This window comes from Scyliorhinus torazame, chromosome 9 (assembly GCF_047496885.1).
Source record: "Scyliorhinus torazame isolate Kashiwa2021f chromosome 9, sScyTor2.1, whole genome shotgun sequence".
NCBI classification, from domain to species: domain Eukaryota; kingdom Metazoa; phylum Chordata; class Chondrichthyes; order Carcharhiniformes; family Scyliorhinidae; genus Scyliorhinus; species Scyliorhinus torazame.
The window spans coordinates 99,273,567-99,290,891 of record NC_092715.1 but is presented as its reverse complement, the minus strand read 5'-3'; the positions used below and the strand labels follow the sequence as shown (position 1 = coordinate 99,290,891).

The window sequence follows — 17,325 nt, the reverse complement described above, 5'->3', positions numbered from 1 at the left end:
ACTGGGACATTTTATGGATATTGTAGAGACAGTTTTTATTCTTCTCTGAACATTTTCCTTCCTTCTTAGTTAAGTTCTAGCAAGAAATTTGTGCAGCTTGAAACCTTGCTTATCAAAGACTGTGCAGTAGATCTAACTCTGCCTTTACCTGTAGCATCACAATTGCAGACAAATGTGCCATTTATATTGTCAATATCTCACATGCAGACTGACCAGAGTAAAAAACGATGGTGAATAATATGAACAAAATTTAAGTTAAATCCCCGATATGTCACATCTTAGATACGTTAAAATAATAAACATTAAATATAACTTCAAATACACACAGTTATTGTGCACTTTGGAAAATGGTCCTGGCCATGTTGTTGCCCACAGGATCTTAGTCCCAAGGTGCTTTTATTTCCCATTGTGTGTATTTATCATAAAATGCATGAAGAATATTTTTGACACAACCCATTGGAATGAAATTAGATACAGGCAGGGATACCTAACAGATGGAATGGTGTTTGCTGCCTGCCACAGGCAATATTCCAATTTGCTGAAGTCAACAGGACTGGGTGGCATATAATGATGGCAGCAGACACAAATTCACCTGCATTACATTCCCATCCAATTCAGATTTCACTCCGTGGATTTGTGCAGGCCAGGAAATAACAAGCTGTCAGGATTCTGTCCAGACCCTCAAAGTAGATTTTTACTAAATCCTCACAAAGCAAGTGGTATGAATCAGTGCGATCTATGCCTTGGGTCAGGTGGAGTATTTCTATGTGTTGCCCTGCCACTTTGTGCTCTATTCCCAATACCTGGCAACTCTTCCACGGAGGTCCCCAATACCAGCCGAATGCTTGTGGTCCAGGCTCCGAACTGCAAAGCTAGTTCCTGCAGTCACACCATCTCTTGTTCTAATCTGTTCTTCCAGAACCTAGGAGAACATCACATAATTTATTCAAAACTGGTTGTGACAAACAGGATTGAATATGACATTTCCTTTTTTTTTTGGGGGGTGGTGTTGGTGTTGGGAGGAACATTTTGAAAGGCAAGGAAGGAATGTGCACACTTTTGTTTGCATCAAGTGTCATCATCAAGCATTTCCATGTGGAATAACAACCAGTTCAAATGCTGATTATGCTCCCTCAATCCTCCTTCAACATGCGTCTACAACATTGAAGAGCCCCTCAGTTGCATCAGTATCATATTGGACCTCTATAATTCCTAAATAACATTTAACTGTTATGAGATATGGGCTTACAGCCATCAGGAAAAAAAAAAATCAGAAATACATAGATACATAGAAGATAGGAGCAGGAGGCGGCCTTTTGGCCTGTAGAGATCTACCATGCGGTTCAAGCGTAGTCTCGCTTACACTTTAAAACTCGGTAGAAATTTGAGTTACACTTCTCAGATGCAAGTAAGAATCTTTTATTGCCTCTACTAATTACAGTTGAGAGAAACTTAAATCTATTCTCAATAAAGCCTTGCCAGCAAAAGACTTAAAGAGAAGTAATTTATAAAACAATTCTAACTTTCAAAAATAATACACAAATGGTTTCTTGCTTAAAGCAAAACAGCTTGCGAGAACTTCAAGAGTTATAGTGGAAAAGTGAAAATACGAAAATAAGGATAGCAAGTAGTTAGATCAAAGTATAGAGTGATCCTGGATAGAAAATGGCTGTCTAAACTCTCATGTTTAAGGAAAATGTTATCAGTCTGAGGCCACCTGTCCATACCTCTATGTCGCCCTAATTGGTTTGGGTGAGTTTCAAATACATTTGATTGGCTAGTTAACTCTCAATCCTCAATGTGCAACATAAGTTTTAAATGTTTCATGTTTGAATATTTGTGTGCGCTGAATGGGATTTTGTGCTGAATTTGAATGTGATTTTGTGCTGTAATCGAGTCTGGTTCTTACTGGTTTTCTGCTGACTCTCATTTTATCCATATTCTGAACAATGGTGGCTTCATATTGCTATGGTGCTTATTTCAACCTTGATCTGATTACCGTACAGCTCATTTCTTAATATGAAATCTGTTCATTAGAACAATAGTCAGTTCATATTGTCAGTAGAAATGTTGCCTTTATCTTCAACTAGTTTGTAAATGTGTCAAGCTTTGTACCTCTGTTTAAGTTATGTGTTCGGTCATGACCCAAGGTTACGAATACTGAAATCCTTATTTTAAAATGGGTATTAAAGACTGGGCTTTAACATTTACATTAAAATGGCCTTTTACCGATCAGAAATAGCTGATTTCCTTCATGGCCCTTCGAGCCTGCTTCGCCGTTTATCACGATCATGGCTGATCATCCAACTCAATAGCCTAATCCCGCTTTCTCCCCATAACCTTTGATCCCATTCACCCCAAGTGCTATATCTAGCTGCCTCTTGAATGTATATACCCCAGATTAATTTCACAGGGCACTTGGAATCATAAGCAAAGAATTGCAATTGCAAGAGTTACATTCTGTATTCAAATCCAGAAGTGAGAGCTTAGTGTGTAAATCCAATGCATAATTAATTAACACAATGGTCCTAACTGCTGAGCTCCCAAGTATTGAATTTGGGAAGTTCAAGGATAAGGGTTTTGCATGGCAATTGCCCAGAAGTGCAAACTTCTTCTGGGAAATCACCATTTGCAGGGAACCATACAAAAATGCAATTCCAGTGGTGTTGTTCAAATAGCTATCCAGATAAAAGGTAGAAGTATTAAAGTCACCCCAAGTGTTGGCACGTGTCTCACCCCCACAACTCGCTGTGAAGGGCAGGTGGATTGGTACACTAAATTGCCTCTTAATTAGAATTTTTTGTAAAGCCAACCCCCCCCCCCCCCCCCAATGAAACTCCCCCATTACCCCCATCTAACCCAGCATGGGACTCCCCCAACCTTCAGCTACATAATTTATCATCTTGCTCCGTAACTCATTAGTGAGTGTGAACATTGAGCGTATCTGCATGTGAACATTGGAGAATTTTAACTTTTTTTTTTACACCAGATTAACTACAATAAATACAACCCTCTTTTCTTTTTGAAAAGCTCAAGGAAACCTGTCTGCGTCTCTCAGTCACAGCACGTGAACAGTTAAGCACATTTTTTAAAAAAGTTGTGGTCAAACTAGGAATGGGAAAAGAGGGGAGGCATTCAAGCCCTTCTCACCCGATTGTAACGGATTCAAGAAGGAAACTCATCACTACCTTCTAATGGGCAGTTAAGGATGGGAACGAAAAGCTGGCCCAAGTCCAGTGAAAGAATACATTTTTAAAAACCACCCCCTTAAACAATGGCAGGATAAATCAGATGTGCTATACCTCTGATTAGTTTCAAAAAAGACAATAGTTTAACTTATGCCACCCAGCAGCAGAGGCATAATGTGTTTGTTTGTTTTTATGCATAGAGATGGATTTGACAAAAGTATCAGTTCAGTATTTTCCTCAGGGCTCAATTGCTTAGGGATGTTTTATATTCTTGTGTGTGTTAATATTTGTTTTTGAAATTTAGCGTACCCAATTCTTTTATTTTCCAATTAAGCGGCAATTTATCGTGGCCAATCCACCTCCCTGCATTTCTTTTTCAGTTGTGGGGGTGAGACCCACGCAGACAAGGGAGAATGTGTAAACTTCACACGGTCAGTGACCCGGGATGGAATCCAGGTCCTCAATGCCGTGAGGCAGCAGTGCTAATATAACTATGGGAGTTTTTGAATTATTTGAGGAGAAATTAGTGCATTCAATGTAACAAACATGAAAAAGAGCAATTAAGCTATACAAAAGGAAAAAAAAAGAGGAAAATTTACCTAAAACAAATCAGCAGCCCATTATACACCTTGCCCAATTTCCTTTTCATAATGGAAATATCAATTCACTATAATCCATCTTCCCCCTCCCCAGTGATAAAATTTGGTAGCACAGTGGTTAGCACTGTTGCTTCAGAGTGCCAAGGTCCCAGGTTCGATTCCCAGCTTGGGTCACTGTCTGTGCAGAGTCTGCACATTCTCCGTGTGTCTGCTTGGGTTTCCTCTGGATGCTCCGGTTTCCTCCCACATGTCCTGAAAGACATGCTTGTTAGTTGAATTGAACATTCTGAATTCTCCCTCAGGAGTACCCGAACAGGTACCGTAGTGTGGCGACTAGGGGATTTTCACAGTAACTTCATTGCAGTGTTGATGTAAACCTACTTGTGACACTAATAAAAATTATAAAATTTAATATTACCCATATTATAATTTCACTGGGAACAATGTGTTCGAGGAACTTACTGATGCTGTGAAGAAGCTGATGTGATTTGCTGTAAAACATTGCAGTCAGTAGGTGGCAGACTTGTGGTAGTTAAGTAGATTGAACATGTTTGGTACTGAGTGAAATGGATCACACAGCCTGAGTTTTTGTTTTTTTCCTTGACTTGTAAAATCACACTTGAGGCAGCCGGACTCAAACAACTTTCACTATGATATTAATAACAGCAATCTCCCTGTTCATTGTATTTAGCAAAGCAAAACAAGTACCTCTATGTCAGTACTTAGTTGTTTGAGAATACTAGTCACGATATGTATGTGGTTTTCCAGCAGCTCTGGGGATACTTTCTCGACTGGCTTGTTGCATTGGTTTCCTCTCAAGTAGGTTATAATATCTTCTTTTATCTGAAAAGCCTGCTGCAGAAGTATAGCAGTAGTCCTTTCCTGGTTGGATATACGATCATCCATGATTTGTAAGTGGCTCTTTGATACCACAGGAACTTGAAGAAAGGTATGGTCTCTGGGTAATCAAAACAAAAACAAATAGATGAAACATAGAAAAAGTAGGCCTTGTCCTTTGAGCCTTTTCTGTCATTCGATAAGATCATGGCTGGTCTGCGACCTAACTCCAATACACTCACCTTTGTCCCATATTCTTCAATACCTTTAGCTGGCAAATATCTATCAATCTCAACCACCACAACAACTTATATTTATATAGCATCTTTGACATAATGAAACATCCCAAGGCACGTCACAGCAATATAATAAAACAAAGTTTGACACCAAGCCATGAAAGGGTCAAATGCCCAAAAGCTAAAATCACAGAGATAGGTTTTAGCAAGTGTCTTTGAGGAGGAAAGCAAGGTAGAGAGGCAGAGGGATGGAGGGAGGAAATTTCAAAGCTTGGGGCCTAAGTGACTGAAGGCAAGCCTGCCAATGGTGGAACTTTTATGGTAGGGAATGCACAATAGGCTAGAATTAGAGTAATTCAATATCTCGGAGGGTTGTGGAGTTGGTGGAGCTTAGCGAGATGGGGAGGCGAAAAGGCATGGAAGGATTTGAACGCAAAGGATGAGAATTTTAGAATCAAGATAGTACTTGACCAGGAGCCAATGTAGCTCAGTGAACACAAAGATGATAGTTAAATGAGACTTACTACGAATCGAGTCCCGGGCAATAGATTTTATCATAGAATTTACAGTGCAGAAGGAGGCCATTCGGCCCATCGAGTCTGCACCGGCTCTTGGAAAGAGCACCCTACCCTATCCCCATAACACAGTACCCCCACCCAACACTAAGGGCAATTTTGGACACTAAGGGCAATTTATCATGGCCAATCCATCTAACCTGCACATCTTTGGACTGTGGGAGGAAACCAGAGCACCCGGAGGAAACCCACGCACACACGGGGAGGATGTGCAGACTCCGCACAGACAGTGACCCAAGCCGGAATCGAACCTGGGACCCTGGAGCGGTGAAGCAATTGTGCTATCCACAATGCTACCGTCGTGCCCCCATTTTGGATGGCCTCCAGTTTACAGAAGGGGACTAGCTAGGAGTCTGTTGGAATAGTCAAGTCTAGGAGGTAACAAAGGCACGAATAAGGGTTTCAGCAGATGAGTTGAGACAGGAGCCAAGTCAATGAGTTTATGGAGGTGGGAAATGCGGACTTAAGAGATGGTGCGAATAGGAGGTCAGAAGCTCATCTCAGGATCAATTGTGACACCCAAGTTACAAACAGGCCAGCTTAACTTCAGAACCCTGCCAGGGAGAGGGATGGGATAGTTAGGAAACGGAGTTTGCAGGCTGAAAATAATTATTTCAGTCTTCCCAACATTCATTGGAGGAAATTTCTGCTCATCCAGTATTGGACGTCACATAAGCAGTTGGATAGTTTAGTAATGGGCGACACGGTAGCACAGTAGTTAACACTGTTGCTTCACAGCGTCAGGGATCCGGGTTCAATTCCCAGCTTGGGTTTGATTTGAAATTGAGGGGAGTGGCGATTTTAATGAGCAAAAAAATGAAATTTGAGAGTGCGGAGGTGAGGGATCCAGGTGGAAGATATGCGATTGTGAGTGGGATATTGGAAGGGGCACTGGTGGTATTGGTAAATGTGTTCACCCCAAATTGGGATGATGTTGGTTTTATGAGGGGGATTACTGGCAGCAATCCCAGATTTGGCCACCCACCAGTTGATCACGGGTGGAGATTTTAACTGTGGCCTAGAGCCGAAGGTGGATAGGTCGAGCCCCAGGTCAATGGGTAGGGTACGAATGGCAAGGGAGCTGGAGGGGTTTATGGAGAGGAGGGGCATGGCAGATCCATGGTGCTTTAAGGACCCGGGGGAAGGGAGTATTCCTTATTTTCCCATGTCTATGAGGTTGTAGTGAGTCGGGAGATTTTGGTTGGGGTGGAGGGGGCAGAGTATGCGAGGATAGTTACCTCGGACCATGCGCCCCACTGGCTGGATAATCGGTTTAGATCGGGACGAGAGCAGAGGCCGGGGTGGAGGTTTGACTCGGGGTGGTTGGCGGGTAGGGGTTTTTGTGATAAGGTGTGACGGTTATTAAGAAGAATGGAGTTGAATCAGATTGGGGAGTGTCGGCGGCCATTTTTTGGGAAGCACTGAAGACAGTGGTCTGGGGGGAAATTATTTTGTTTCAGGCTCGTGCAGATAGGGAAAGGAAGGAGGAACATGACCGTCTAGTGAGCGAGATAGTGGAGCTGGACAGGTATTATTCGATGGTGCTCACCGTGGAGGGATTGGGGAGGAGGAAAAGATTGCAGGGGCAGCTGGATAGGCTGACAACGGGGTGGGCGGTAGAGCAACAGTGTAGGGCAAGAGGGGTGCAGTATGAGTATGGGGAGAAGGCGAGCTGCATGCTGGCGCACCAGCTGCGGAGGCAGGCTGTGTCCAGGGAAATATTGAAGATACAGACTGCGTCTGGGGATGTGGTGTCGGAGCCACGGAAGATAAACGAGGCGTTTAGGGAGTACTACCAGTGACTTTACAAGGCGGATCCGGGGGGAGAGAGGAGGGGGATATGGGGCGGTTTCTGGACAAGCTGGAATTTCCCCAGGTGGAGGAAGCAAAGAGGCAGGCGTTGGAGAAGTCTCTGAGGCTGAGGGAGGTGCTGGATAGTATCAGGGGTATGAAGTCAGGGAAGGTCACTGGGCCGGATGGGTACCTGGCGGAATTTTATAAGGACTTTACGACGGACGCTCCACACCTTTTGGGGGCGCTTAATGAAACACTGGAGAAGGGGGAGTTGCCGGAGACGATGATGCAGGCAATGATCACACTAATTCCGAAAAAGGGAAGAACCCAGTGGAATGTGGGTTGTATAGCCCATATCACTATTGAACACGGATGTGAAAGTATTGGCTAAGTTGTTGGTGGGGAGGATGGAGGATTGTCCCGGGGGTGGTTGCAGAAGATCAAACAGGCTTTGTGAAGGGCAGGCAACTCACGAGTAATATAAGACAGCTGTTGAATGTGGTGATGAATCCTTTGGGGGCTCTGGTACTGGAGGTGGTGGTATCTATGGACACGGAGGAGGCATTTGATCGGGTGGAGCGGCGGTACTCGTTCGAGGTTTTGGGAAGGTTTGGGTTTGGGCTGGAATTTGTGGCATGGGTGCGGTTGCTGTATGTGGCACCAAGGGCGAGGATCAAGAGCGAATGATCCTTCATTCATGAGGATGAATGATATGAGCTCACAAAGTTTTGACTTACACAGGGGTACGAGGCTGGGGTGTCCACTGTCACCGTTGCTGCTTGCTGTTTTGCGCTGGCCATAGAGTTATTGGCAATGGCTTTTATGGGGTCAGCGGAGTGGCGGGGCATTATGAGGGGACAGAGGGAGCATCAGGTGTCACTCTATGCTGATGACCTCTTGCTGTCTGTTTCGGATCCGTTAAAGAGTATGGGAAGGATTATGGGCCTGCTGGGAGGTTGGGAGGGTTCTCAGGTACAAACTGAATGCAGGGAAAAGCGAGGTTTTCCCGGTGAATGAGCTGGGACAGCAGGCTAATTTAGGGGGCATGCCATTTACGGTAGTGAGGGATAGGTTTAGGTCTTTGGGGATTCAGGTCGCGGGGGAATAGATGGGGCTCCATAAGTGGAACTTAATGAAGCTGGTGGAGGAGGCCAGGGAGGATCTTAGGAGGCAGGAAGCACTGCACTTAATGTTGACGGGGAGGGTCCAAGTGGTGAAAATGAATATTCTGCCGAGGTTCTTGTTTATCTTTCAGGGTCTTCCGATCTTTATACCAAAGGCCTTTTTTCGGAAAATGGACTCGATCATTTTTAAATTTATATGGGCGGGGAAGGTACCGGAGGGTGGGGAGGACCCTGCTACAGAGGCAGTAGGGGGGGTTGGCGTTGCCGAACTTGCTTCATTATTATTGGGCGGCGAATGTGGACAAGGTGCTGCGGTGGTGGGAAGGAGAAGGGATAGAGTGGGTTAGGATGGAGGAGAAATCTTGGAAGGGGTCTAGTTCGAGGGCTATGGTGACGGCAGCGTTTCCAATGGCTCAGGAGTAGGTATTCAGGGAACCCGGTGGTGCAGTCCACGGTGAAGATATGGAATCAGTTGAGGCATTTTAGGGTGTCGGTATTAACACCGCTGTGCGAGATTCATGTGTTTGAGCCGGGAGGGATGGATAGTGTATACAGGAGGTGGAGGGAAGTGGTGCTGGCCAAGCTGAGGGATTTGTATTTGGAGGAGGGGTTCGCCAGTCTGGAGGAGCTAAGGGAGAGGGTAGAGCTGCCGAGGGGGAGTGTTAAGGTATCTGCAGGTTAGGGACTTTGCACGAAAGGTCTAGAGGGGGTTCCCTCTGTTGCCGGAATACACCATGCTGGAGCGACTGCTGGCGAGCGATTGGTGAAGATCAAGGAGAAATGGGAAGCAGAGTTGGGAGGGGAGGTGAATTGGGGAGTATGGAGTGAGGCACTGTGAAGGGTAAACGTGACCTCTTCTTGTGCACGGTTGAGCCTGATCCAGTTTAAGGTGGTGCAAATGATGCATATGACTCGGGCAAGAATGAGTGGGTTCTTTCAGGAGGTAGCAGATGAGTGTGAGGGGTGCGCGGGGGCCAGCAAATCAGGCGCACCTGTTTTGGTGCTGTGAAAAATTGGAAAGATTCTGGGCAGGAGTGTCTGCGCGCGGTCTAGCCAGGATAGTGGGGGAGGAGGTGGCAATATTTGGAGTTTATTTTCTGTAACCTGTTTTGATACATGTTTGTAATAAAACACATTTTTAAAATACAATGAGCTGGTCAGTCTAATTCTTCTTTCAATTACTGCTGGATTATGACATCACAAAGTACAGCATTTTTTTCTAAAACTTACTTGTCTGGTATCTGAACCTGCAGAATGTTTTCTCTGGACATTTTTAAACAAAGTTCAAGTTACTCACCAACACTAAAACAGAAGAAGACAGAAAACATGTTAAGACAACAAATTATTGGCACTATTTGGGGTGACAGACGAGCCGGGAGTGCAGGAGGCGAAAGAGGCCCGTATCCTGGCCTTTGCGTCCCTGGTAGCCCGGCGGAGGATCTTGCTATTCTGGAAAGACGCGAAGCCCCCCAGCATGGAGGCCTGGATAAATGACATGGCAGGGTTCAGCAAGCTGGAGAGGATAAAGTTTGCCTTGAGAGGGTCTGCACAGGGGTTCTTCAGGCGGTGGCAACCATTCCTAGACTATCTCGTGGAGCGTTAGATGGAGGTCGGTCCCAGGGAGGGAGGGGAGGAGTAGAAGGGTGGGCGGGGAAAGGGATTTTTCCTAGAGGCACTTGAGAAAAGGAAAAACATAAACATATGGGAAAGTCAATATGTGCGGGAGGAACCCATTGTACAAGTTCTGTATTATGTTGGATTGATAGTTTTGTAAGGGCCCCGAAGAATCCAGCACGAGTTTTAAGGATACAAAATAACAACGTTTATTTACTATAACAATATATACATAACAGTAGCAGTAACTTCCCTTGCTACCTTCTCCTTCCTCTGGTTCCTGGACTGGCCAGCTTATTTATACTAGGAGTTTCTCCGCCCCCCTCATTGGGGAAGTTCATAATCCCATAGGATTGTGGGATAGTCATTAGTCCCCAGCCAATCGTCAGTCGGCAGGTTATAACATCCCTCCCCCCCCAAAGTCCAAGGAATCCACCGTAGGCCCTGGCGAAGGAAGGCGTCGAACTCGTTTGGCCGCAGGCCGGACGCCATTTGCACGTGGCGCTGGATCTGGCGGCGTATAACGAGACGGAGACCGGCGCTTCCGTGATGAACGGCGCGGTTGTACATCCACGGCCTGTGGACCCGAGGATTCCCCCTCTGATTCATCCTGTGTCTCCATCTCGGAGTCAGAGTCTGCTGCCTCCGTCATGTCAGCGTCTCTATCCCCATTCGGTCCCGTCACGACCTGCGCAGGCTTCGAGTGAGGCACCAGTGGAAGATTTGGAAGACTACCTTCCCTGGTTTCTGGTCTTTGCCGCTGTTGAACTGAGCTCCGGGGGCGGGGAATCTTTTGCGGGGATGATCTTCTGGACCGGATGCAGTCTACATGTTTTCGCTGGAGACGACCCTGGGCTTGCACTTGGTACGATACAGGGCCCGTTTGGCGAAAGATTACACCAGGAACCCATTGGGCACCACCAGCAAAATTCCGCACGAATACTGGGTCACCGGGCGCAAACTGCCGAATTGGACTATGCAGAGACAATCCTGGTCCCTGCCGTTCTTGCGTGCGGCGTACTTTTGCGCCAATGTCCGGGAAGACCATACTAAGGCGGGTGCGAAGTCTCCGGCCCATTAGGAGTTCTGCGGGAGCTACCCCAGTCACTGTATGGGGGGTGGTCCTGTACGTAAACAAAAACCGAGCCAGTCTCGTGTCCGTTGATCCGGAAGACTGCTTCTTTAGGCCTCTTTTGAATGTTTGCACTGCACGCTCTGCCAACCCATTTGAAGCCGGGTGGTAAGGGGCAGTGCGGATATGGCGGATCCCGTTCATCTTTGTAAACCTAGCAAACTCCTCACTCGTGAATGGAGTGCCATTATCCGTGACCAGCACCTCAGGGAGGCCATGCGTACTAAATGATAAACGCATTTTTTCAATTGTTGCGCAGGACGTTGTCCCCTGCATCTTATGCACCTCCAGCCATTTGGACTGGGCGTCAATTAGCAGAAGGAACATGGATCCCTGAAGAGGGCCTGCAAAATCTGCATGTAAGCGTGCCCAAGGCCGCCCTGGCCATTCCCAGTGATGTAGGGGCGCGGCCGGCGGAAGCTTCTGATGCTCCTGGCAAATGGAGCAGTTTTGGGCCACCTTCTCAATGTCGGTGTCGAGGCCTGGCCACCAGACATAACTCCGGGCCAACATTTTCATCTTGGTCACGCCCGGATGCCCATTGTGCAAGTCTGATAATATCAGCTCCTGGCCTTTTTCCGGGACAATCACACGCGTCTCCCACAAGAAGATGCCGTCTTCCACGCTGAACTCTGACAGCTTGGAGGAAAATGCCCGCAACTCGCCTGGGAGCTGTCTATGCTGCCCACCATACAGGACTATGTGCCGAACCTTTGACAAGATTGGCTCCGTCTGGGTCCACTCACGGATCTGTGATGCCGTGACAGGCAAGGTGTCCATAAAATTTAGGGTTGCGACCACCTCACCGGTCGTGGGGGTCGACATGGGGCCGGTCGATAAAGGCAATCGGCTCAGTGCGTCGGCATTTGCTATCTGCGTCCCTGGTTGGTGCTCCAGAGAATACTCATATGCAGCAAGCAACAAAGCCCAGCGCTGGATCCGTGCAGAAGCAATGGGCGGTATTGGCTTATCCTCTCTGAAGAGTCCCAGCAGGGGCTTATGATCAGTCACGATAGTGAAATGGCGGCCGTACACATACTGGTGGAAGCGTTTCACCGCGAAAACCACTGCCAGGCCCTCCTTCTCGATCTGCGCGTACTTTTACTCCGCTGCAGTCAATGTGCGGGAGGCGAAAGCTATCGGTCGCTCGGCCCCGTTCTCCATCTTGTGGGACAGGACAGCCCCAATACCATACGGGGATGCATCACATGTGACGAGCAAAGGCTTTCCCGGATCATAGTGGGTTAGTAACCCAGACGACGACAATTGTTGCTTTACCCGCCGGAAAGCGGTTTCTTGCGGCTGACCCCAAACCCAGGTGTGATTTTTCTTTAGCAGCAGGTGCAAGGGGGCCAGCGTAGTTGCCAGATTGGGGAGGAACTTCCCGTAATAGTTTACGAGACCGAGAAAAGAACGAAGATGCGAAGTGTCAGTCGGGGTGGGGGCATGTTGAATTGCACGGACCTTCTCTGCGACGGGGTGCAGACCCTCGCGGTCCACCCGATAACCTAGGTAGACTACTTCTTTTGCCTGAAATGCGCACGGTGAGACGTAAACGGACTCCAGCCTCCGAAAGGCGTCTAAGGACAGCCTCCAGATTTTCCAAATGCTCTTGCTCCGACATCCCTGTAATCAACACGTCATCTGGTAGACAGCCACACGTGGTAAACCTCTCAAAATGCCCTCCATAACACGTTGAAAAATTGCGCAGGCAGAGGATACTCCAAAGGGCAACCGTGTATATTCATACAGGCCCCAGTGTGTGTTAATTGTTACATATGGTCGGGAGGCAGGGTCCAGCTCCAACTGCAGGTAGGCGTGACTCATATCTAATTTTGTGAATGAGAGTCCGCCTGCAAGTTTCGCGGAGAGATCCTCTATGCGAGGCATTGGGTATCGGTCGAGTCGGGAAACTGTATTCACTGTAAGTTTATAGTCGCCACACAAGCGAACTGTGGCATCTGGCTTCATTACTGGTACAATTGGTGCTGCCCAGTCAGCAAAACGGACGGGCCTGATAATACCCAAACTCTCCAAACGAGTGAGCTCCCCTTCTACCTTCTCGAGCAAAGCGTAAGGCACTGGGCGCGCCCGGAAATAGCGCGGCGTGGCTCCTGGTTCAACTTGGATACGGGCTACGGCCCCTTTTATTTTCCCCAAACCAGGCTGGAATACCTCTGGGTATCGTCCTAGCACCTCAGTCAACCCTCCAGAAACTGTTTGGAGGATGTGCTGCCATTGCAACCGCAAATGGCGCAACCAGTCCCGACCCAACAGGCTGGGCCCATGGCCACGCACTACGATAAGTGGGAAATGCCCCTCCTGGCGTCCATAGACAACAGGGGTCATTGTAGTTCCTGCAATGTCCAGTGGTTCCCCCGTGTAGGTGGCCAACCTGGCCTGTGAGTCAGTTAATGTAAGGGTCTGTATACCCTGCTTGATGCGGTCGAATGTCCTCTGGGCGATCACGGAGACCGCTGCGCCAGTATCCAACTCCATCTCAAGCGGGTGGCCATTGACCCGTACTGTCACCTTAATGGGGGCCACACGGGGAGCTGCCACACAATGCAGCTGCAGGCAGTCGTCCTCCGTCTCCACGTCCTCAGGGGTGGTCGCCGCAGGTTCATCCACATGGAAGGTACGGCCTCTGTGCTGGTCCCAGTTACGGCCCCTGGGCTAGTCCCAGTTTCGGTCGGAACGACGGCGCCTCTGGCGTCCCCAGGACCGCCGTCCGCGACGGGGTCGGCGCCTACAAGTCTGACACGGACATGGCTCCTCATCCATTGGCTCTGGAGAAGGCTCCCTTCAGGGAGGAATGTCCGATAGCCACTGGCGTCGGTCTGGTCGTTGCCTCGCCCAAGGTACCGCAGGAGTGCGGGGGGGACGTTTTTGGGCAGAAAGGGTTGCGCCCCAAGGCATGCACTTCCATTCCCTGTAGCTCCTGTACTCCTCGCTCTGTGCTCTCTCGGGACAAGACTATTTGTATTGCCTGTTGAAAAGTCAATGTTGGCTCCGCTAACAACTTTCTCTGGGTGGCCGCATTGTTAATACCACAAACCAAACGGTCGCGTAACATTTCTGACAAGGTCTCACCATAGTCACAGTATTCCGCAATCCCGCGTAGCCTGGATAAAAAAATCGGCAAGGGACTCTCCAGGGGTCCTCTCAGCGGTATTAAACCGGTAACGCTGGACTATCGTGGACGGGGTTGGGTTAAAGTGTTGCCCCACTATATTCACAAGTTCGTCAAACGTTTTGGTGTCCGGCGCAGCTGGGTACGTAAGGCTCCTAATCACCCCAAACGTATGCGGCCCGCAGGCGGTGAGCAATATGACCACCTGGTGCTCGTTTTCAGTGATATAGTTTGCCCGGAAATAGTAACGCATCCGTTGTGTGTACTGGTTCCAGCTTTCCAGCGCAGCATCAAAAACATCCAAACGTCCGTACAGAGGCATGGTATAATAGAAAACTTCCAACCTGTATCCAACAAAAATCCAGGGAGATGGCTTCAGCAGTGTAGACAGCTATTCACTTTTACCTTCGTCTCCAGTTTTGTAAGGGCCCCGAAGAATCCAGCACGAGTTTTAAGGATACAAAATAATCACATTTATTTACTATAACAATATATACATAACAGCAGCAGTAACTTCCCTTGCTACCTTCTCCTTCCTCTGGTTCCTGGACTGGCCAGCTTATTTATAGTAGGAGTTTCTCCGCCCCCTCATTGGGGAAGTTCATACTCCCATAGGATTGTGGGATAGTCATTAGTCCCCAGCCAATCGTCAGTAGGCAGGTTATAACAGATATGTTTATGTCTTGTTCTGTTACTTTTCTTTTCTTTTTTTTGTTACCGGGGGGGGGTTTAAAATGGTTGAAAATTTTTGTTGAAAAATTTTGAATAAACATATTTTTTTTAAAAACAAATTATTTTAAATGTGTTAGTTATGTAGGCACTTAATCTCATTGTTACTAATTAACTTGATGTTTCATCATCCTATTATCTGAAGCCACACCTCAGTGTTAACAGAAGACATATTTACATACAACTCGATCATCATGTACAATCTACTTTGCTTGAAGCTACAATATTGCCAGTTATTCTTACACTTGATGGAAATTGTATTTTTCATAGGTTCAGATGGATTTTCAACTTGCAGTAATACTATATATGATGCTAGATTCCACATTTTTCTCACCATTAGTTAGCTTTGAAATGCTAAGTAACTATTCAAAAGGAGGTTTATGGATAATCTCAAATATTTCATACTCTTATGAGAAGTTGGCTCCTTAGTAGCCTCTGAAGGTTCAGGCATTGCATAATTGATGATCGAGAACATCCGATGGCTACATTAAACAATAGCACATTACTGTTAACAGTTCAATAGCCATTTCTAAAAATTGAGGAAAAGTCCATTTTTTCTTATTGACAACAAAATTTTAGGAGCAGTAACTTCATTTCACAAGTCTAGTGAGAGACGATGGACACATGTTTAGTGATTTAATAAACTGCAATTTTTGTTTTACATAATTAAAGATATGCAACTATGTTTTTTTCTTAATACTGACATGCTGCTTGCCAAGAACAATTGGACAAACTGTGCTTCCCATTCTAGTCATACAAGGAGCTGGTCAGTTTGACAGAGGCAGTGACACAGTGGTATTGTCATTAGACTAGTAATCCAGAGACCCAGGGCAATGCTGTGGTTCACTCACTAATGCTCTTTAGGAGAAGGAACTCTGCTAGCCTTACCTGGTCTGGCCTACATGTGACTCCAGATCCACAGCAACTGTCACTCAGTTGGAGGGCAATTCGGGACCAATTGCTGACCTTGCCGGCAGCGCAGACATCCCATGCAAAAAATGTTTTTAATTATCCTGAGTACAGAGAAATCAAAAACTGCATACTGTTTCCTTGTGTATGACGTGGAAATAAATCAATAGTCTAAAGATGCATTAAAAATGTATTTTCTCATCTTGAAGTGTACTGAATACAACGGGTGAGGTCGGATTGTGACAATTGAAACGCGCGTTTTCCGCCAGGACTCACCAGGTAGTTTGAGTTTGTTTCCAATTCGTTGCGATCGGCGGAATTTTTCAATTCGCCAGGAACCACATCGAGCACGGTGACCACGTTAAAGGATACATTTAACAAATGCAGCAATCGCCAGTGCACCTCAACTAATTCCGCAGGTTGGAAACTGAACAAGACTCAGATCTTACACCGCGATCTGTGTGTAAAATAACCCGGGTCGGTTTCCCGGAAGTCCAGAGCGGACTGTGACTTTGTTTACTGCTGTTTCCAAGTGACTGGGGAGTAATAGCCACTCGGCGGTCATCACACCGAGCGGGTTGAAAAGGGAAAAATAACCCATTCGTTTTCAGCAGCAGATTTTTTTTAAAAAGAGGCGAAAATCTAACAATCGTTATCGCGACGTTATGATTTAAAGTCTAGTGGATAAGATTGCTTTTGAAATATGCATTTGTTTTAATACTAATTATGAATTTCAATTCACTACTTCGCACAAGTTAAGTGCCTTTTGAAGGTATCAATCTGAAAGCGGAAACTATAAAATACACGAACTGGATGATTCCGGTGCTGATGTCCCCGATCGCTTTGCTGTTTAATTGATTTCAGTTGAAGGTTGGTTAATGGTCCTCACTCGTGACAGCGTCGAACCTGCTTCATCGGGTTAAATCGTTCTCTTCCGAAGATCGACAAGCATTTCTTTCATCACCCCCCCCCCCCCCGAGAAAGTGGTGAAGGGGTTGGTTCTTTATTAAGGAACCCAGAACATGACTGAGCAGAAATCCAACTTGCCTTTCCCACCCCCATGTGTTTCGGAGACCACCCACATGCCAATGCAGGGATCAGGCACACAGTTGAAGCCAAGGTCAAAGGGAGAGTGCAGGGCAAATGTTTAGCAACGAATGAGTGGGGGTCATCATTCTGTGTTGTGAAGTTTTACAGTTCCAGTTTGGATTTTTGACATTTTAATCTGGATAAGGTTTGTGATGTTAAAGGAACGACGGTTCAAACCACCCATCAAGAGACCTAGTCCCGCCCTCACTGGTCCTGAATCATTCCCAGCGATTCTGCCCCTCCAGGAGTGTACATTCCACTGTTCAACCCCTTGCACAGGCACCCATGGTAACCCTAATGTTATTCATCCATGTGCGCAGTGATCAGCAGTCAAATTGAAACACGGTCTATTTACCCTGCTGCAAA

General features: G+C 46.8%; 1 protein-coding gene across 3 annotated transcripts in view; it reads right to left on the bottom strand.

The window, feature by feature from the left end:
- Positions 1-16,447, bottom strand: part of fam81b (family with sequence similarity 81 member B) — a 31,133-nt gene extending 14,686 nt beyond the window's left edge. Inside the window, exons 1-4 of one of the 3 annotated variants that reach the window (XM_072516306.1) lie at positions 16,147-16,447; positions 9,584-9,655; positions 4,496-4,745; positions 804-922 (exon numbers count right to left, since the gene is read on the bottom strand). In XM_072516306.1, the coding sequence (XP_072372407.1) occupies positions 804-922; positions 4,496-4,745; positions 9,584-9,624 (410 nt within the window). In that variant the 5' untranslated portion in view covers positions 9,625-9,655; positions 16,147-16,447. Of the gene's footprint in view, positions 1-803; positions 923-4,495; positions 4,746-9,583; positions 9,656-15,849; positions 16,024-16,146 lie in introns of those variants that run through there. The other 2 variants (XM_072516307.1, XM_072516308.1) reach the window with 2 other exon arrangements.
- Positions 16,448-17,325: the final 878 nt, after the last annotated feature.